A 22,750-nucleotide genomic window follows, 5' to 3' on the forward strand; every position below is an offset into this window, starting at 1 on the left:
ACATAGACAAAAGCTTAGCCTAAATTGCATTACTCTGAGCTAATGTATTTTTGGTGTTGACATTTCATTTTCCACCCGTCTATAATAATCCTCCTAATTATACGGCAATAACGCAATTTTAAATTCGCGGACACATGCTGGCAACTGTGAACTCCAAAAATAAACACTACCAGTGTGATACTGCTGTACATAAAAAATGTTTTGAGCGTGTTTATACTGTCTGTGTGCACCAACTCAATTTCAGTCACTGAAAAGAATAATTACAGAAATGTTAATGTAACACTTTGCTAGTAATTGGAATAATTTATCTTCATATCGTACAATAGGTTATTTCATGAAATCAGGCAACATATTTTCTTTCTAAATTGTATAATTTACTAACAATAGTGCCAGTGTGATATTTGGTGGGGAGCTCTTATGGTTGGGAACAGTACCCAGCCTTGTCTGCATTGTCAAACTTTCATAAACTTAATGGAGATCGAAATTACCTTATATCCAAGTGTAGTCAAGTAAACGCAGTTGCTGCTGATGATGATGGCATGTGGCCTCCGAAGAGGCCTGGTGCGGGTATTCCGAGTTGTCTATGAGGATGGGGCCTATCTGTGATTAACGATGAAGACGACACACACACACCTAGCCTCCGATCCGTTGGAATTAACCAATGAATGTTAAAATCCTCGACTCGACCGGGAATCGAACCCCGGATTCACTTAGCCAAAGGCCAGCACTTAAGCCATTTATCCATTGAGCAGGACAAAGCAGTTACTGTAGGAATGGGTTAAGAAGAAAAAATTTAAATATCTCCCTAAATATACTGCAACTACCATTATGTGCTCATAGTTTGACTATATTGCACGCTCTTCGCATCAGCAGACAACATAAATTTTGACTGATAAATCTGGTCATAGGAACGTAGCCGCGACCTCAACAAATGCCGCCCTCTTTAAGGGGTTCGTGACAACTTTTACATTTGCAGGATCACATAAAATCAGTGAATCCGATACAAGTATAATTTGCCCCTTCACATCCCCATAACGCACACTGCCAAACTTTGTGCAGGCTGACTGGCCGGGGCGTTAAAGGCGTGCACGGTTCACCCGGAAGGATGTGGGTTCGATTTCCCGTCAGGAAGTCTAAAAATATAAGAAAAGAGATTTCCACTTCCGGAGGTGCATATGGTCCAGAGGTTCACTTAGCCTCCACCGGAAATGAGTATCAGGTTAATTCCTGGGGGCAAAGGCGACAGGACCAAGCTCGATAGCTGTAGTCGCTTAAGTGCGCCCAGTATCCAGTAATCGGGAGAGAGTGGGTTCGAGCCCCACTGTCGGCAGTCCCGAAGATGGTTTTCCGTGGTTTCCCATTTTCACACCAGGCAAATGCTGGGGCTGTACCTTAATTAAGGCCACGGCCGCTTCCTCCCCATTCCTAGGCCTTTCCTATCCCATCGTCGCCATAAGACCTATCTGTGTCGGTGCGACGTAAAAAAAGGCGACAGGGGTAAAGCTGGCCATTCTACCACACTAAGTGCCGAGGTTACAGATAGCGAAATCCTTTACCTTTCGCCTTTCCAGGAGCCTTCATGGCCTGTACGGAGATGACTTTGCTTTGCTTTTTGCTAAACTTAATGATACTTACTGTAACTGTTTTCTTTTTCAAAATGATTATTAAAAGCCACAAAATAATGTGGGTGTTCACGTGCTTCTGCGATCTTATACACGATACACTACTGACAGTACCTTTCCCAGTCCTTCCTCCACTAATTACAAATATTTGACTCTCATTGCAACCCAGGTTACAAGGCAGAATTTACACACATGCACTAAGTTTACCCGTCTGTTATTAAGCAGCAACGTCAACAACCAGCGTCAATATTTCAAGAATTAATTAATTAAGGGCATAATTTTTTAATTAAACTTTTCCGAATATTTTATAATATTTACTCTCTTTAAATTTATTCAGTCGTGAAACAACCGGCGTTTGGCCCTTGTGTGGGAACAATAAAACTAATGAGCTCCATATCACATTGGGGTGAAACGCTTGTAATTTTACGACTAAAACGCTTTAACAGTTTGCAGACGTATACAATATAAATACTATTAAAAACTCCTGCAATACATCGGTTTATCATTTGCTATGTTCCCTCCATTCCTGGTAAGACATATAGAATGTGTAGTGCATTACGTCTCGTAGTTATGGGTATGGCCGAACTCGATAGCTGCAGTCGCTCAAGTATCCAGTATTTGGGAGATAGTAGTTTCGAACCCTACTGTTGGCAGACCTGAAAATGGTTTTCCGTGGTTTCCCATTTTCACACCATGTAAATGGTGGTGCTGTAACTTAATTAAGGCCACGGCCGCTTCCTTCCCACTCCTAGCCCTTTCCTGTCCCATCGTCGCCATAAGACCTATCTGTATCGGTGCGACGTAAAGCAACTAGCAAAAAAAAATGAAGTTATGGGTATGAACAAACTTGTTACCTCATCCCTGGGTTTGACAGTATGAACGCTCTTCGTCCATACGGCTGATGGTAGAGTATTGTGAGAAGCTTATCTCGAGACGTGCCCGACGTGGGAACAAGTATGTCAATACACTGTTGGAGGAGAAAGTGTCATTGTTTCACTTATCATGCGACCCACTGACGTCATAGTGGTATAATCTCTTATCGAGTGCCGGATCAAACGAATATATAGACAATTCTCCAAGGCTTTGGTCAGTTACTGCATACAGCGCATAACAATAAGCGGGATTCAAAGGAGGTTTAGTTTTAACTTTACAATGGATGTCTCTTGACATACCAATGACTATGAGGGGATACTGCGGGCTATTAGTGACGCTATTCGTTTTTACCAGTGCTGCATCGGCACTTGATATTGAGGAGGCAATTGAGTTAAGGTACGTAAGACAACACAGTGTTCGATTTTTATTATTCAATACTCATCAACTGTACTATTAGAATTTCGACGAATGATAGGCTCACCTAGTTAGGAAGTTGTCGACTCCTTGGGTAGGTTACATTAGAAGTAACTTAAACGGACATCATAATAGTTTATATTTTTCCATCTCTAGGACTGTTGTGTGTTATGTTTTGAGTGTCCTATCTAGGCGCAGGATACAGAAAGAGTTCGATGGTATCTCAGTCTCACTTTCTTATGTGACAGTACAGCTATTGCTGACGGATGGGTGGTGCTGAGTAGTGGCATTCATGCCATAATAAGCAACTCTGGATGACCTTAGTAGTACATCTACAATTAGTGAGTCTGCAATTTGTAACTCATTCATAAGGCCTTACACGACTCAATCTGCTGGGAAGCTGACGCGGTAAATTGGGTGCTGCTCTCCACCTGACACGATCTGCACTAGGCTGGCTCTCTCTCTGCTCCTTTATTTTCCAATTTTCAAAAGTACTTTCTTTTCACTAAAGTCGGTACGAAAGAGAAAATATTGGGCTAAAAAGTGATTATTACAGAGAAAAGAATTTAGTCATGCAAATATTATTAATGAAGTAGAACCATTCAATTTTAGAAACTTTCTAGGAATGGATATAGACACCTTCAATAAAATGCTCGATGACAAATCGGTCTGGGTTTCACAACCGCCCTACACATGACCCAACTTGAAGAGTGTCGCAATAGTGAGTTGGGAGATTGTATGGTCGCCCCCACCAACCACCCGACATGAGTTGTGTCGGTCCGACCGGTCCCGACAAGCCTATACACTAGTGTGCAGATCGGTCCCATAGATTGGGTCGTGTGTAGAGGCTTTGACAAAGTAGTGGCGAAATACCTCATTCCTCATATTGCTTAACACAACAGAAAATAAACATATTTACTGTGGTACTATGGATCTCCATGACCAGATGGCCTGTAAATATTCGAGTATGATGTGGTCAGCCATATTGCTTGCGTTTTGTGATCGGGCTCACTGTTTCTCGTATCATCAGCTCCTTATTTGGTCTCACGACTCTCAATGAGCGCTATTCTGTTCCTCGGTTCAGAACTAAAAATCTGTGTACTGGCCAGGAATCAAACCCGAAGCATCTCGATAACAGGCAGACACGCTACCCTAACACCACGAGGCTGGTCTAGGTTCGTTTCTGGGACTGTTGCCGACTTTTAGATTTTTTCGTAACCGCATAATCTTATGCCTGTTGCTCACGGTAAAATTTTCTGTCAAATTTATTGTACAATAATTTAATTTCATACAATTTCTGTTGCTCACGGTCAAATTCAAGTTTTATAAAACCTTTGAGAAAACTTTTCATAAAATAGGACATGTTCTATTCCGTAAAATTAATTTTACGAAACGAACCAATCAGCGAAGCTGACATCACGATGATGCTGGCGCTACGTCGTGAGAAGATTGTGAAGCTCGATTGTAAACAAACACTTCTTTCTAAAATGGCCGGATCCGGGAAGATTAAGGAAGCTGTTAGTGTTTTACTGAACGAATACCAGAAATAACCTTGTTTGTACGAAGTTAAAACGCCACTTTACCACAACAGATATGCAAGAAGAGAGGCAGAAAACACAATCGCCGAATTCCTACATGAATGCTGGTCTTCTAACCTCAACTAATTTTAGGCCAAGGAGAGCAATCCTCTACCTTCTTCTCTTCTTTTGATCCAGTCCCTAGTCCAGCATGTCCTGGCATTCCTTTTCTTCTTTTTTACCATTGTACAACATATAATTGCAGCTAAAGCAGTAAGTTTTGCTTTGTTTGTTGGAACCATACTCGCAAACACACTGCAAGTAGAACAGCTGATCCTTGGTTTAAAATTTATCAATAGATGGCCGCACATACACATATTAGTTCAGAAGTGAGTTCATAGATGGCCATCCTGATGCTTCCACGGATTATATAAACTAATTTTACCGTGAGCAACACAACTTGTTTTCAACAAATTTTTATAAAATCAATTGTACAGCAAATTTTACGAAACATTTTACCGTGAGCAATAGGCATTAGGTTAACATAACGTGAAAATATCAATGCTTCATCCTTTGTTGTTACTTCTTCCTCCAGTACCCCTTCATCTGCTCACTATGTCCCACTATGTCTCACTATGACCCCTTTAAACAACAAGCATCATCATTGTATGGCTGTTTTTCCTCTCCTCAGACCATTTTTAGTCAGTTTTCTTTCCCTCCCATTTTTGACACTTTCTTTCTAAAGACCTCTCTCTCCCCCACTGCTCTTCTGCTTTAGCTTTATATTCTTTAGATCAATATAACAAATGGGCTTAATGATTTACTTTCCTACCTATTATATAATGTATGTTTTAATTTTACTGGATTTGGTATCTGTATTTTCATTTTTTAAGTTGGATGTTTTGCTTAATATTTTAATATTATAAAAATGTAGTTAGTATATTCACAAACCTGTGCTGTATTATACAATGACGCTACATAAAGGGGAATTTCAACCTCAGTGGCATATAAATCATCAATAAATTCAAATTCTATTCTCTCTCTCTTTCTCTGTTGCTGCTTCTTCTCTCATATTGTTTCTTTCCAAATCTGTCTTGAATTCATGAATCCAGATTGTTTTTTACTTCTTGTTCCAAAGATATATGAAGATCTGTTTGGTTAACCGGTTGCCATCAATTTTGTATACATATTCAACAAATATCAATCGTCTCTTCCGCATTGTTCTGTTTTATTTTCTATGTTCCTGAATACATTTTGTCATTACTTCTTAATTTCCAGAGTTCTGTATTTTTTAGTGGACCGAATATTTTGCGTATGTTTTTATTTCCAGTCCTTGTAGTGTATTCAGTTTGTAATTCAGTATTCGTACTCGCGTATAGGCATTCCGGTTTGACTACTTCGTTGTAGTGCTGTATTTTAAGTTTCTTTTTAGATAAACACATTTGTTGTAGATATTCCTATCTATACCGTATGCTCCTTCCATCTTGTGTATCCCTTCTTATACAGCGGGCTTTTCCAAACCTTTTCCTTGAACTGTTTCTTCCAAATATTTGAATTTCGAGCAATTTCTGTTGTTAGAAATTCTGGATCATTTTTTATATTTGTCACAAGTTTGTTCTTTTTTTCTACAGAAATTCTTAAACCTGTTCTGTTGGCTATTTCCTCTAAGAGATTAACTTATATTGCTGTGTTTTTCAGGTTTTCTGAAAGTATGCAAAGATCATCTGCAAATTCTAGACAGTTTCTTCCAATACCTCTGTTCTTTCTTCCCAATGTTATTGATGATAGCTTGTGTTCTTTCAGTTTTTCATTCCAAATTCTTACTCTTTTCTCCAGGACGCAGTTGAATAGGAGAGGAGATAAACCATCACCTTGCTATATACCTGTATTTATTCTGAATCGTTTTGATATTTCACCCATAAATGTACATATCTGCTTCATTGATTATGCCCGAGCATTCGATTGTGTCAAACATTCCGAACGCCTGCGAATTCTGAATACAATGGGAATAGATAGTAAAAATCTTATATTTGTGAAAAAGTTGTATGAACATCAAGAAATTCCCGTAAGAATAGAAAACTCCGAGACTCGCGTTAGTGGGATCAAACAAGGAGTACGGAAAGGATGTGTATTATCTCCTCTGCTGTTCGATATGTACTCTGAGCACATCTTCTGAGCTGTTCTTCAAGAGGCGGAAGATGGAGTAAAAGGTAACGGTAGGCCAATCAACGATCTGAGGCAGGCAGATAACTCTGTCATCTTGGCTGACAGTACAGCAAAGCCGTTCCCAGAGGGGAGGTTACGGGGGTTCAACCACCCCCCCACTACCTACTAAATAAAAATTACTTGACAAATTTAGACAGCACATACGGGTTAATGAAAAATTCAACTCTTTGTTATGAAATCAGACTTTGGAAAATAAAGCAACTGAATTTAACCTATAAAATTGCGCCGTATTTAAACGTTTAGTTATTTTCGTTTTCCTCACAATAGAGGTCAACTTTGAAGCAAATAAATGGAGAAATGGAGCAAAGTGTGTTAGTTTAAAATCGTATTTGGAGATCACAAGTCTCACCATCGCATTGTACTGACTGCCAGTTACTGTATATTGTTAATTGCCAATAGTTATCATTTGATCATGATTTCGCGAGTTACATATCCTAACATTACAACACACCAGCAAGTTTGTTTGGAAACGTATTAATCAACTACATGAATTGCTAAACGTTATTATAATTTATATTTATTCATTTATGTGCATGAAGTATTATAATTTATTGGGGTGCGAATATTACTTGATTTTAAACATTTCAGGCTATAATATAAATATGTAATCAGGTGTAATGAAATAGTTCAATTTACATCATAATATATATATTTGTGTACAGGATTGATAAAATATTAACCTTTTTTCTTACCGTAGTTTCTTCGATACGAACAGAAAGAATAATCTTTCCCATTTAAAAAAGTGCGTATTAGTGAATACATTTATCTACTAAAATCTCAAAAATAATGTGAATTATTGTTTGCAATATTATGCCGAAAGATAACATTCTGTACTTATGGAAAAAAGTGTCCTCGCCTACAAATTTTTGAACAAATAATTCCTGACAGACAGACTTAAAAAATCAAGTAAAAATGATAATATAAATGAGTCAATATATGTGGATTGTGCCCTTTTTCACCAACATTACCTAAATGCAAAATTTATATAGGCCTACTTTAATATTAGTAAATGAAGTATAGTTTGCCAATAGGTAACTCTGCAAATTCAAAATATTATGACAATAATAGACAAATGATTTTAGGCAGTGCTTACAAAATTATGTAAGTGCACGTTACAAATTAACGAAATTCGCGGATAATATATAAACATGAACGAACTATTAAATATATCACTTTCAATAAACACACAAAAATATTTGAAAGTTATCGAGCAGTAATAACGTTTTATTTTAATGTATCAAACCTGTAAACATCTTTTATAATAATTTTAATGTAAAAAGTATTGGTTTACGTCATTTTTAAACGAACGACAGATCTCCTTGTCTAGGCCTCCGTGACTACCTTTCAACTTAATCCGTTAAGTTGCAAATGGTAGTGCTCAAAAAATGTTTGCGAATTTTTATTTTATAATTAACTCATCCCGAAAGACTTGCACCACGCTTATCCGGAGTCCATACGCAATAATAATAATAATAATAATAATAATAATAATAATAATAATAATAATAATAATAATAGGCAACCAGACTCTATTAACACTAATCAGAAGGAATGTAGAAGATGCCCGACCTTCGAAGTACGAGGCATCGGCAAAAGAAAGGGAAGGTGAAAACGAAAGACTTTATAGGCCTTGAAAACCTCATAATGTCAGGGTTGGAAGAAAACAAGTGTTGACCAATGGTGGTCGGGTAAGAAAGATGGAAATGAGGAATCTGACACAGGTAGGTGGAGGAAATGCCAGAATCAACTACAGGAACCGTGGTCGCCAACCCACGCTTGCAAATTGAGCCTCTGCCCACCCCACCTCCCAAAGGTCCCCCTTTTAGTCACCTCTTACGACAGGTGCAGGATACTGTGGGTGTATTCAGACTCCACATGCACAAATATAGGGTCTCCTCACACCCTACGCAAGAGTAATGACTTATCATCAGTTTCTAGTTTCATTCTGGGAATTACGTTCAGCTTACATCTCATTTATTAAGGTGAATGTTTGGTTTTGTCCACCGTACCTATAGTATTATACCAATGAAAGGGATTACATTTAAGGTGGTCCGAAATCCTTATTTTTACATGGCTAAAACAGTTCTATCAAAGTTAACCTTTACTTGTAAAGTAATGGGGTTCGGAGACTGAGATTTTTCGAAATTACAGGTGAACGATCTTGGCTTAAAATGACAGATACATTTAATATATTGTTGTTGCGCCTAGAAATACCGGTATGTGAGAATGCTGACGGGAGAATTACTGATCCGCAGCACACGTATCACTTAGAACGAAAACCTGTTGTTATAGTTCATGCAGTACTGAACCTTAGATGAAAGAGCATTCCTGGTCAAAGTTCTAAGCTGAAATATTATCACATACGGGCTTTTGGGGCGCAACGTTCAGTAAATGCTGATAAAAGGTGTTGTAACCAAGGTTGAAGTTTACAGAACACAACTTTATTTGCTTCACTTTATGATATTTACACAAATAACTGAAATTTATTTTGAAGCAAAAAGGAATATTGAATCTTGAGAAAAGTCTGTCTTTATACAATATGTACAGGTTTGCAGTCTTTATATACACTTCTATCTTGAAAAGATAGTCTTCGTGAATTGACACTTTGATAGTCGAGAACTATCTGGCACACTAACATAAATGTCTATGAGAGTCCTTGTTTGTTGAAGTGCCTGAATTCCTAAAAAGCAAGTTCAATTGATTGAAGAAATTCCACCTAGCGAAACTAAGGGAGCTTGCATAACTTAGGGAATGAAAATGGCTTGTAAAAGAATTACGGAACATAGGCAGCGGAAACAGGTAAGGGAACGGTGACCAGAGGTGAAACCTCGTACTGCCAGAAATTCAGTCCACCTGGTCGAAGCACATTTTCAAGAGGAGTAGCCTCCGTGCTCGACGTAGGGTGTATTCTGGAGCTGGACACCGGGGCAAGTGGGCAAGTGAGCATTTTTTTTTTTTTTTTTTTTTACGGGGGGCCCCCGTAGCCCGCTCCCCCGTCGTGACCATCGACTCAATCTACATGGCCTCCGACATGCTATTAATTTCTAAGTAGAAAAGAGATAGCTGGGTAGAGTGGGAAGTGATACAAGGAGTATCTGCCTGTTTCCATGTCGGACACGTTACCAGGCGAGATTGTGTTAGGTATATGGTATTGGTGTATGGTATTGAAGGGTCAGGGAAAAACCACATAGGCAGAAAGAAGAAAGAGCCTACATGTAAAACCTGACATCTTTTGATAGCACATGCAAGGATGTGGGCTGGAAAAAGACCAGAGGTTGTGTTAGTTAGGAATATGTGTCATGCAATCATAACCATTTACCTAGCTTTTGTCAATTATTATGGGGGATCAGTCCTACTTGTCACTGCCTGGTGCGGCTCGGGTCCGCTGGCGTCTGGGCTTTGGGCCACAGGTTAGTCCCTTGGTCCAGCAGCCAGCAGTCCCTGGTGCCAAGTCTCCTTTTAAGGAGAAGGGGAGTAGTGCCAAGCCTTACTTGTTGTAAGGGGCATCTTCTTTCCCGCCTGATGACGTCCCTTCTTTGCGGTGTTGGTGTCACACACTTGTCTCTGTAAATATATACACATATATACACACATCCTATTATATATACATTATTACTTTTCTTCTGTAGAGTGCGGGCCGCTTTTCCGCTCTCGTGTCCTGTAGAACAAGTACAATTACAATTAGTGGATTAACAGTTAGTGGTATTAGCAGGCGTGGGTGTTTCGTCCACTCCTTTGTCGCTGGTGGGGGCGAGGTTGGATTGGATCGTCTCTTTCATGGCTGTGTTGCCTTCGTCGTGTTGTATTTCTTCTCTCAATCCTCCCTCGCTTGACTAAATCTGTAACATATTAATAACATAATCTAGGACAAGGATGTAGGTAGTAGGCAAGCATGTACATATATACAGGTTTTGTGGTGTGTGTGCATATTGTTAAGTGGTGCGGTTTATTGCGTTGGTGTCAGTTTAGGAGCGAGGGCGGTTTTGGGCCCCCGGCCTCCTGGCCCTGTGCCTGAACAGAATGTGTTTCGGTGTGGGGTATTTGGTGTATAGGTCGACGTCATAGCGTCCTATTCCACTGACTAGTGGGTTGACCTTACTACCCCATGACTTCTTGTACATTCGGAGTGTTTGCTTACGTATGTGTTGCCTTATGGAGGTGACTTTCGCAATTGCGCGTAGGTGGCGAATTGGTGTGTCATACGGGAGTCTAGCCGCTGCTCGAATGCATTTGTTTTGTATTAGTTCCAGCTTATCCAGGTTCGTCATAGCAGTGTAGCCCCAGGCGGGAGCTGCGTACGTTATTATCGGCCTAATTAGGGCCTTGTACATGTTTATTGCTACTCGCTTGTTAATACTGGATCTTTTATTCAGTATCGGATAGAGCTGTGCCAGTCGTGCGTTTGTTTTCCGCTGGATGTCTTTGACGTGATATAGCATGGTTAGTTTTCTATCTAGGACTACTCCTAGATATTTGACCTTGTCGTGCCATGCTATATCTCGATTGAACAGTTTGAGCGGTTTTATATTGGCTGGCATGCGTGTGCGTCTGTTCTTCCTAGTAAACATCACAGCTTGGCATTTGTCAACGTTGACCTTGATACGCCATTTGGTTAGCCAGGGCTCGAGAGTTCGCAGTGCTTCTTGTAGTCTCTTTCGGGCGCATGCTAGCTGAAAGTGTTGTACTGTGATAGCAGTGTCATCCGCGTAGAGGTGCGTGGTAGTAAGTTCCGCTGTCGGCATGTCATTCGTAAATAGAATGAACAGGATTGGCCCTATTAGTGACCCCTGGGCTACGCCCGCCCTAATTGGTCGCGTGCTTGACAGTGTGTTATGAACATCTACTTGGAACTCTCGGCCTTCCAGGTATGATTTAATTAATCTTATGTACCCTGGGTGGAATTCGAGGTCTATTAATTTCGCTAATAGGCCTTCGTGCCAGACTTTATCGAATGCCTTCTGGATATCAAGGAATACTGCGCCTGTGTCTCTGCGCTTGTTTAGTCCGATGGTCGCTTGTTCTAGGACCCGGGTAAGCAGTTGCGGGGCGGAGTGGCCGTTTCTGAAACCGAATTGTTCGTTCCGAATGATTCCTCTTTCCTTGATATGTGCTATGAGCCTTTTCAGCAGTATTTTCTCAAATACTTTGCTGAGGGCGTCCAGGAGACTGATGGGCCTGTAATTATTGGGGTTAGATTTGTCCTTGCCTGGTTTGCCGAATACAAGGATTCTCGCCTTTTTCCACTGTTCGGGATAATACTGCAATTGGAACATTGCATTGTATATTTTAGTGAGTAGTGCGAGGGCTTTCGGGGTTAGCTTTTTGAGTATTATGTTCTGAATCTCGTCTGGGCCGGGTGCTTTCTTCGGGTTAAGGTGATCTATTATCCACTTAATTTCGTGGATATTAGTCTTCTTAACCTCGGGCTTGGGTGCGTTTGTTAGGAATTCCGCTACCTTGGCCTCTGTTTGCCTAATGAAGGCGGGGTCCGACGGTTCATCATTGGGCTTAAAGGCCTCTTCGAGTGAGTCGGCTATCACCTCTGCTTTGTCTTGATTTTCATATACTGGTCCGTTAGGTCCCTTAATTGTTGGGATCACGTGTGGTTCTCGCGTGAAATATCTTGCTAAGTTCCACACCGGTCTGGTATTTGTGTCAAACGTACTGAGTTTGTCATTCCAGATCCGAGACCTATACTCCATTATTTCGGTTTCGATTTCGACCCTGAGTTCATTTTTGCGTATCCGGTCTTCATCGCGGTGGTGTCGGGCCCAATTGCGCTTGTGTCTGTTGCGCTGGCGTATTAGATCTTTAATGTGGGCCGGTATTTCGATGTTGGTGTTTCGTCTAGGTTTGTGTACCGGGATGCTCGCAGTTGTGGCTGCCTGGATCGCATTTATTAGCGTTTTAAGGGACTCATCCGTTTGGGCTGGGTTTACTATTTGTATGTCCTCAGTCCCCTGTAGGAGTGAATCGAGTTTTCTTTCAAATTTACTCCAATTGGCTGCTTTATAGTTTAGGCGGCGCTTGGGGTTATTCTCGTATTCCTCCGGATTCGCTTCCAGTGTAAATATTACTGGTTGATGCCTCGACCCTAGGTCATTAATGACCTTTATTGTGTGTCTTTGAGGAATATTTCGCAGTAGGGCGATGTCCAATATATCGTCGACCTGTTCGTTTGGTGCCAGGAACGTGGGTTCGCTGGGGGCTGTTACCACATAGTCCTGGGATAGCATGTGGTTGTACAGCCTTTCGCCGTCTGGGTTAGGTTTCAGGCACCCCCAGCTGGCGTGTTTCGAATTTAGGTCGCCTCCTAGGATCGTGTTTCTATTTTGCCTTAATACCGATTCTATATCTTGTGTGTTAAGGTGTTTAGGTCTGGAGTATGCCGATATTACATTGACGAGTGTTCCTCGCACTGGCATGGCAATTCCGCATGCCTCCAGCTCGACCAGTTCTGGTAAGTCTATTTCCATATGTTTAATGTCCTTCCTTACCAGAACTGCCACTCCTCCGACTCTGTTGGCCTTGTCGCTTCGGTGTATTTTATAGCCTCTTATGGTGAACTTCTTCCCCGGTGGGAGGAAGGTTTCTGTTAGGAGAGCTATGTGTATGGTGTTCGCGGCTAGGAAGGCTTCGAGCTCATATTTCCTGGATCTGACGCCTTGGCAGTTCCATATTAGAACTCGAAGCTCCTGCGTGTTATTATTATTATTGTGGTCTTCGCCGTGTTGTTCAGGCATCTTGGGACAGGAGGTCAGCGATCGCATTAACCAGATCCCTTAGCCAGGAAAATGGGAGCATGTTGGCCATCATTACCCCAGTGGTAATGGCTGCCGTGAGGTTCAGGTTCGGAAAGAAGGTTTTCAGGATTTCTTCTATCCTTTCCCTGAACGCCTTTACTGCCATGTTTCCCTCTGGCTGTTGAGCCTGTGCTAGTGTTACATGTGCAGGAGGTGAGATGGGTGTGACTGTTGTTGTGTGGGGTTTGGGGGTTGGGGGGGGTGGGTCGGATGCTGTTTTATTAGCGGCAGGTTCCTTGCGGGGGGTGGAGCTGCTCTGGGGCGGGCCCTGAGGCTGCTCCGGGGGAGGGTGCGTGGACTTGACCTGCCTTAGGTTGGGTCTTTGGGGTAGGGCCTTCTTCCTGTTTTTATTTTCGGAGGTCTTACTTTGGACGGAGGTGGCGGGTGCTTGGGCTGAGGGCCCGGTTTTGTGTGTACCCTCCGTCCTTGGGGGTTGCAAGGTTACTTTGCCTCCACCTGAAGGGTCTAATTTGCCTGATGGGCCTTGCTTTCGGCCCTTGGTGCCTGAATGGCCTGTAGGTCCTGATGGGTCCTTTTTGCCTGAGGGGCCTGTTTGTTGTTGTTGTCCACGTGAAGCGTCTGTGCCTGATGGGCCTGCTGGGGCTTTAGGGTTGCCACGCTTATTACCCTTAGGCCCTTTGCCTTGAAAGGCGGCTTCGTAGTCCCTGCGGCGGGGGCATTCTCTATAATTAGCCGCGTGTTTCCCCTCGCAGTTGGCGCACTTTGAGTACGCTGGGTCATTGCCGTGGGGGCAGTCGCGGGACAGGTGGGAGGCGGCGCATCTGCGACATCTGGGATCCAGCTGACATGTCGCCCCTGAGTGCCCATGCCTCTGGCACACCCCACATTGTGGGCCAGTGGTTTGCGGGCGGTACGGTTCGACTGTCACCAGCATGTTTTTCAGCATCCGCATTTTCCGCAGGCTGTCCGCTCCCGGGGTATCCGCCACGGCAACTAGGTAGAGGCAGCCCTTGGCTGGCCTGTTTCCTGTTCGCATCCTGTGTACAGAAAGTGCTTGGATACCTTGGGCTCTCATGGCAAACCCGATATCGTATGGCACATACGTATTATTGGGCGTTCTCACTACAAATCGCTTTACTGCTGAGTTGGGCAATATCTGTACAAACTTGATATTAAGCCCTTTCAGCACTTCCATAGCGATTTCGTAGCTTTCGAAGCTGGACATATGTAGCCGGATCGCTTCATGTGCGTTTATTCTCGGCTTGGAGAAATAATAATTTCTCTGCTCATGTGTCAGCTTTTTGAGAAGCTCAATTTCGATGAGTTTAATGTTGTTACTGTAGACCGTAAGGGGTGGGGGGGTCGACCCCTTACGGGTGGCTGGTTTACTTGTTTGTGCGTGCTGAGGTCTTATCTGTTGTGCCTGTCTCGTGTTAGTGTTTGGTGGTGGCCGAATCGAGCTGTATGAGGTGTCGGTGGAGCTTTCGGCTCGGGTATTCGGATTCCGACTCCCGCCCTGTTGGGCCTTGCGGCTCATAGGCTTGGTGTCTTTTCCTTTCTCCTCGCCTTTTCTCCTTCTCCCACTCTTGGCCTCCCTAAAACCGTCATCCTGGTTTCCCGGCAGGGTGGCTGGGTCCAAGGTTTCGGTCACCCCGCGCTCGCTCGGCTCCTCTCCCTCCGTGCCTTCAGAGTCGGCATCCTGGGATGTACTTGATACATCTATCACCAGTCTTGCCTCATCTTGGTCGGAGTCCGATTCGCCGGCTTGCCCGGGGGGGGGGTTGGACTTTACGTGGCTCCTTCCGCCGAGCCCGTCTTTTCTTGCCCTCTTTCCTTCCCTTGGGCGCCGCCTCTTCGCTTGGGTAGGCGGAACTGGGTCCCGCTTTCCCGGCGTCCAGCTGGCTTGCCACTAGATTGGGTTTGAGGGCAAGGTTTGTGTTGGGGGGAGAAGTAGTCTCCTGTTTGTGTTCAGGTATCTCCCCAGTCACTTTCCCAAGTGCGAGTTCCGGCACTTCAGGGTCGAACCCCGGTTCCCGTTCACTCGCACATAACGTCAGGCTGCATGGTTCGCTTTCCCCGCGCTGCGCGCTCCTTTCTCGGGGCTCAGCTCGAGTAGAGCCAGCCGGCCGAGTGGGCAGCAGCTGCACAGGTATATGCTTGCCATCGGCTACTGACGGGGTGGCTATGGGGGTTGTCCTGGTAGTGGTGGTGGTTGTTGTGTTCGTGGTGGTTGTTAGCGCAAAGTATTGCATGGCGCACTCCGTTACGTGAGTTTCGTGCGCCAGGTTTACTTGCACAGAATCAGGGGTGACTGTTCTGTGCTCCTCTGGCGCATTTCGCTCACTGCTCACGGGGGGCACGCTGTGTTGGGTAGCCACCGGTCCCCGCTCGGCCGGGTCCTTGGCCGTAGCGGGGGCCGTTAGCTCTGAGCTGCGCGCTAACGGTCGCCCATCCAAGTGCTGACCAAGGCCTATGTTGCTTAACTGCGATGATGGGATTTTCATCGAAGTGTTCAGCATAGCATGGCCGTTGGCCGCCTGGGCTGGGCTCCTGGTAGACGTGTTATGGGTTAGGCCCATAAAGATAGGACTGGTCAGTCCATGTCTACTGATGATGGTTGGCGGGGGGGTGCGCTGTAATAACAGCGCTATACCCTCCGCTGGTGGGCTGACGGCCGTGGAGTGAGTGGCTTGACGTAATAACGGCAGCCCTTCACTCTCCGTCAGTTCTTCCGGATCGTCGCTGGTGTCTGTATTAGCACCGGGCTCGCTGACAATTTGCTCTTCACTAAGCGTATTGCTCTTTTGAAGTTCTCGAGCCCGGAGCCGTGTGTTTGTATGTGGGGGCATCTAATACGAACTAGTGGACGCGGGATTATCCCTTGTTACGGGGGTCCCTGGGCCACAGAATCCCTATCTAACCCTAGGTACTGAGAGGCAGTAACCGATTAGGACAGGTAGTGTATCCACTTGAAGTTCTAGAGGTTCCCGGTGAGAGGAGAGTGAGAGCGGAGAGAGAAGCACATACGTGTTCTCGCTAGCGCAGTCGAACTCGTCCTCAAAAAAAAATGGGCAAGTGAGCAGACAGGGAGCGCCTATTTATAGTACACTCGATGGTCAGGCACGCGCACTGAGGGCTGCGCGTCGAAGCTAGCAGAATGATACACAGGCGCGCGTGCAGCTGGCTGGCGTAGCGAGAAGGGAGTGCCGGACATACAACACCCTCCCCTCCTAAATACGCCGGTACGGCGTGAAACGGCGGCGGCGCTGGCGGCGACTGCGATGCTGGGGCGGAGCTGCTGAGATCTCTGTTGTATTGTCCGGAGCTGGAACTGGGCGGAGTGGCGCTGTCTCGTCCTGAAAGGAACCCATTGTTATTAAATGATCTAAAGCGCGTTCAGCAATAGATTTAACTGGTTTAGCAATAGCATCAATAGCTGGACAGGGGCGGTAGCGTAGACGTATCTGATCTTGATGGCGGCAGATACGTTTCTCCGTAGTCTGTATCTCGTAGAGACGATGACCCAAAGATCTGCAGATGACTCCAGGTATCCAGAGTGGGTTGGATTTGAATGTCCTGGTGTAGACCTTGTCGTTGAGGGAGAACTTCGTTGGTGAGGTCTTATGCTGGGCCGGAAGAGGCTGTAACAGAGAAAGTAAAGTTCTGTGAGGTCGTCCATGGAGCTTCTGTGCAGGAGTGATATTATCAGCGCCGGGTAGAGTTCTGTAGTTGTTTAAGAGTTGGAGCAAGGCTTGGTCTTTAGTTAAGCCTGAAGAGACAGCTTTCTTCATACTTCTTTTAAATGTTTGTACGAAGCGTTCAGCTTCACCATTAGATTGAGGGTGAAAAGGTGGTGCTAGGATATGACGAATGCCATTATGTGTACAAAAGTTCTGAAAAGCAGTAGCTGTAAATTGAGGTCCGTTGTCCGAAATGAGTACTTGCGGTAAACCTTCTGTATTAAAGATTTTCTGGAGAGCACGAATGGTAGCTTCGGTGGTAGTAGTCGAATGCATATCCACGACATATGGAAAGTTTGACAGGGAATCGATGACTATTAACCACATGGAATTGAGGAAAGGACCTGCGAAATCGATGTGAACTCGTTCCCATGGAGTAGTAGCAGGAGGCCATGAAGCAAGATCAGAAGACGGGGCGTTCTGATTCGTTTGACATTGCTCACAATGACGTATTAGCTTTTCGATGGCGGCATCAATACCGGGCCAGTAGCAGTGTTGACGGGCGAGTTGCTTTGTTCTGGAGATACCCCAATGGCTTTGGTGTAATAATTCGAGAACTTGTTTCTGTAGGCTAAGTGGGATAACCACTCGGAAGATGGTGCCTGCTTCTAGTAGTACAACTCCGGCACGAGTCGTGAGACGATGCTGCATACGATGATAAGGTGCCAGGTGGGCAGGAAGTGTGCTCTGAAGAGGCCAACCGTTGCGGATGTAAGTACGTACAGTAGCAAGTGTACTGTCCTTATCCGTAGCTTTAGCTATGCAGGTAGCATCAATAGGAAAACTGGATACAGTATCTTCAAGTTCTATGTCCAACTGAAGACATTCAGATTCTTGAGAATCGAAGGCAGTATCAGGACCAACGGGTAAGCGGGAGAGGGCATCAGCATTACAATGCTGGGATGTGGCTCGATATACAATCTGATAGGAATAATCAGAAAGGAACATGGACCATCTTTGAAGCTTTCTGAGGGAATTCTCTGGGATCTTATTACCAGGATGGAATAAGTGTACGAGAGGCTTATGATCGGTAATGATCAGGAAATGGTTGGCATAAAGATATTCATTGAAACGGCGAATACCAAAGATGATGGCTAAAGCTTCTTTCTCTATCTGTGAGTATCGACGTTGATGGTCATTAAGTGTTTTCGAAGCGAAGGCGATGGGGCGTTCTTGTCCATGACGATCCTTCTGGGAGAGAACGGCACCGACACCGTAGTCTGAAGCGTCAGTAGCTAGCGTGATGATCTTGTCGGGCTGAAAATGAGTGAGTTGTATAGCTTGAATTAAGGCGTTGTTGATTGTTTTCCAGGCCTGTTGGCATTGCGGAGTCCACTGAAACTTAACACCTTTTTTACGTAGAGCGTTTAATGGAGCTGCCACCGTAGCGAAGTGTGGAATGAACTTATTATAATAGTTCGCTTTGCCTATGAAGGACTGAAGCTGCTTGAGGTTCTGAGGTGCTGGCATGTTTACTATCGCGGAGACATTCTGCATACTAGGACGAATTCCATTCTTATCAAGTATATGTCCTAGGTAGTGAACTTGAGGCTGAAAGAAGGTACATTTAGCGAGATTCGCTCGTAGTCCATTGTCTTTCAATTTCTGGAGAAGAAGTCGGAGATTGGTTAGATGTTCCTGATGATCTTTTCCAGTAACAATAATATCATCCAGATAGTTAGCACAACCGGGAATTGAGGCGGTGAGTTGAGCCAAATAGCGCTGAAAAATAGCCGCTGAGGATGAAACACCGAATGGGAGCCGCTGGAGCTGGAGCAGTCCGAGAGGAGTGTTGAGTGTGAGAAATTTCTTAGATTCTTCGTCTAAAAGTAGCTGGAGATATGCTTCTTTAAGATCAACTCGAGAGAAGAATTGTCCACCAGAGAGACGACGGAATAAGTCTTCTGGACGTGGAATAGGAAAGATATCTGTGTCGAGTTGTGCGTTGACTGTAGATCGAAAATCGCCACAAAGTCGAACATTACCATCAGGTTTCTTGATTACCACGAGTGGAGTAGCCCATTGACTAGAAGTAACTGGTACAACAATTCCAGTTTGTATCCATCTTTCTAATTCTTTCGTGACCTGGTCTTGAAGTGCTAGGGGTACTGGACGTGCTTTGAGGAAGCGAGGCTTAGCTCCGGATTTCAGCTGTATGTGAGCTGTATAGTCTTTTGCTGTTCCGAGCTGAGAGTCGAAGACTTCAGGAAACTGCGCTAGGAGAGCGGTAACGTCAGAAGTAGGATGCAATGTAGATACGACGTTAATGTTGTCATGTATCTGGAAACCAAATAAGTTAAATAGATCCATGCCCATAATGTTTGATGCAGTGTAGTTGTGAACTACGAGAAGAGGAATGGCCTTCTGAATTCCTTTATAACTAGCCTGAAGCTTAATTTGACCTTTGATGTCAATTTTCTTCTTGTTAAATGTCACGAGCTGGATGTCAGCTGGAGAGCATGAAGGTGAACCTAAGTCGTGGTAGGTAGTCAGGTTAATAATAGAGACAGGTGATCCAGTGTCTAATTGAAATTCGACAGATCTATCAGAGAATGAGAGAGGAATGATGATTTTGTGAGAATCCTTTGTGGGAAGAATAAGATTGATCTGATCAACTTCCATGTCTTGGCGGGGCTGTATATGCTTCCGGCGTGCTGCAGTAGTCTTAGCAGGGCGGAGCGAACTTTGACAGACAGTCTGAATGTGTCCAAGTTTATTACATCGTTGACAAGTAGCTTTGAAAAAACGACAGTCACGACGTTCATGATGCTTGAAACAACCTCGGCAGGAAGGCAGGAGTTTCGAGGTGCTTTTAGAATTGGGCTTCCGTGTAGCATGACGAGAGGGAACCTGGCGAGAATGCTTGGTGGAGAGCGCCTTATCCGTACGGTTCACTGTAGCAGAGGTCTTGCGGGCCTGAGGCGAGACTTGTGCAACTTCGTGTGGAGAAGCTATGGCTGCGGCAGTCTTGGTAGTAAGCTCATAAACCGTAGCAATACGCTGGACGTCTTCTAAAGAAGGGTTACTCTGCTTGACAGCGTCAAAACGTATTTTGTCTTCAGGAGTATGTAAAATTATCATGTCCCGAATGAGAGAATCAGTGTAGGATGAACCACAACCGTCCTTGGAGCAGATGAACTGGCAGGGTTTAGCTAGACCACGCAATTCAGTTATCCATTCAGTATGTGTCTGATGGGGTTGCTTTCTATTCTGAAAAAATTTATAGCGAGCAGCCACTATGTGAGGAGCTTTGGCATAGTGTTCCGTGAGACGGGCCAAGAGCTGCGCGAAGGGTACCTCAGATAAGTGTTCTTCTGGACTTAAGTTACGTAGTAATTCACACGTAGCATTGCCAACCGAACTAAGAAATAGTGCGCGGCGGCGTTGATCATCTGTGACAGAATGGCAGATGAAATGCTGTTGCAAGCGGGCTAAATAAACTGACCATTCTTCCTTAGCCGGATCAAAAGCAGAGAACGGAGGAATAGCTGATGGCTGTGTAGAGACAGAAATAGCTTGAATAGCCTGAAGTAATGCTGCCTGTTGTTGTTGCATAAATTGTTGTTGTTGCTGCTGTAAGGCTTGGAAGACCGTAGCGAGTTGTTCCGCAGTAGCCATTGCGAGATGCGTGCAAGCAAGAGTAAGGTAAGCTGTGTGTCAGAACTGGTTGGAGTGTCGTTGCTGTGTAGCACGTCGCCGTAGAGTTGTCAACTGGGCCCGTGGAATTGTAGTGTTGGTTGCGTGTGTACCTCGTCGCTATAGAGTTGGCAACTGGGGCCGAAGAATTGTGGTTTGTTACTTTGTTACCTCGTCGCCATAGAGTTGGCGACTGGGGCCGATGAATTGTAGTGTCGCTTTTTTTTACCTCGTCGCCATAGAGTTGGCGACTGGGGCCGATGAATTGTATTTTGGTGCTTTTTTTACCTCGTCGCCATAGAGTTGTGTTGTAACCAAGGTTGAAGTTTACAGAACACAACTTTATTTGCTTCACTTTATGATATTTACACAAATAACTGAAATTTATTTTGAAGCAAAAAGGAATATTGAATCTTGAGAAAAGTCTGTCTTTATACAATATGTACAGGTTTGCAGTCTTTATATACACTTCTATCTTGAAAAGATAGTCTTCGTGAATTGACACTTTGATAGTCGAGAACTATCTGGCACACTAACATAAATGTCTATGAGAGTCCTTGTTTGTTGAAGTGCCTGAATTCCTAAAAAGCAAGTTCAATTGATTGAAGAAATTCCACCTAGCGAAACTAAGGGAGCTTGCATAACTTAGGGAATGAAAATGGCTTGTAAAAGAATTACGGAACATAGGCAGCGGAAACAGGTAAGGGAACGGTGACCAGAGGTGAAACCTCGTACTGCCAGAAATTCAGTCCACCTGGTCGAAGCACATTTTCAAGAGGAGTAGCCTCCGTGCTCGACGTAGGGTGTATTCTGGAGCTGGACACCGGGGCAAGTGGGCAAGTGAGCAGACAGGGAGCGCCTATTTATAGTACACTCGATGGTCAGGCACGCGCACTGAGGGCTGCGCGTCGAAGCTAGCAGAATGATACACAGGCGCGCGTGCAGCTGGCTGGCGTAGCGAGAAGGGAGTGCCGGACATACAACACCATAGAGTTGTGTTGTAACCAAGGTTGAAGTTTACAGAACACAACTTTATTTGCTTCACTTTATGATATTTACACAAATAACTGAAATTTATTTTGAAGCAAAAAGGAATATTGAATCTTGAGAAAAGTCTGTCTTTATACAATATGTACAGGTTTGCAGTCTTTATATACACTTCTATCTTGAAAAGATAGTCTTCGTGAATTGACACTTTGATAGTCGAGAACTATCTGGCACACTAACATAAATGTCTATGAGAGTCCTTGTTTGTTGAAGTGCCTGAATTCCTAAAAAGCAAGTTCAATTGATTGAAGAAATTCCACCTAGCGAAACTAAGGGAGCTTGCATAACTTAGGGAATGAAAATGGCTTGTAAAAGAATTACGGAACATAGGCAGCGGAAACAGGTAAGGGAACGGTGACCAGAGGTGAAACCTCGTACTGCCAGAAATTCAGTCCACCTGGTCGAAGCACATTTTCAAGAGGAGTAGCCTCCGTGCTCGACGTAGGGTGTATTCTGGAGCTGGACACCGGGGCAAGTGGGCAAGTGAGCATTTTTTTTTTTTTTTTTTTTTTTTTTTTTTTCTTCGGGGGGGCCCCCGAAGCCCGCTCCCCCCGCGTGACCAACGACTCAATCTACATGGCCTCCGACATGCTATTATTTCTAAGAAGAAGAAAGAGATAGCAGGGAAGAGTGGGAAGTGATACAAGGAGTATCTGCCGGTTTCCGAGTCAGACTCGCTACCACGGCAAAGTTTGTGTTGGTTGGATAGTGTTAAGGTATGGTATTGAAGGGTCAGGGAAAAACCACATAGGCAGAAAGAAGAAAGAGCCTACATGTAAAACCTGACATCTTTTGATAGCACATGCAAGGATGTGGGCTGGAAAAAGACCAGAGGTTGTGTTAGTTAGGAATAGGTAACATGCACAAAACATAAACCAATTCCTCGCCATTCCATCGCCTGGGGATCAGTC

At 44.2% G+C, this 22,750-nt stretch overlaps 1 protein-coding gene across 1 annotated transcript in view; it reads left to right on the forward strand.

Moving 5' to 3' along the window:
* The first annotated feature begins 2,745 nt into the window (after positions 1–2,745).
* The window catches only part of LOC136876395 (uncharacterized), a 52,551-nt gene continuing 32,546 nt past the window's right edge, over positions 2,746–22,750 (forward strand). Inside the window, exon 1 of the mRNA XM_067150332.2 lies at positions 2,746–2,891. Within this exon, the coding sequence (XP_067006433.1) occupies positions 2,779–2,891 (113 nt within the window). The 5' untranslated portion in view covers positions 2,746–2,778. The remainder of the gene's footprint in view (positions 2,892–22,750) is intronic.

Source organism: Anabrus simplex, chromosome 1, assembly GCF_040414725.1.
Source record: "Anabrus simplex isolate iqAnaSimp1 chromosome 1, ASM4041472v1, whole genome shotgun sequence".
In the NCBI taxonomy this organism is placed as follows: domain Eukaryota; kingdom Metazoa; phylum Arthropoda; class Insecta; order Orthoptera; family Tettigoniidae; genus Anabrus; species Anabrus simplex.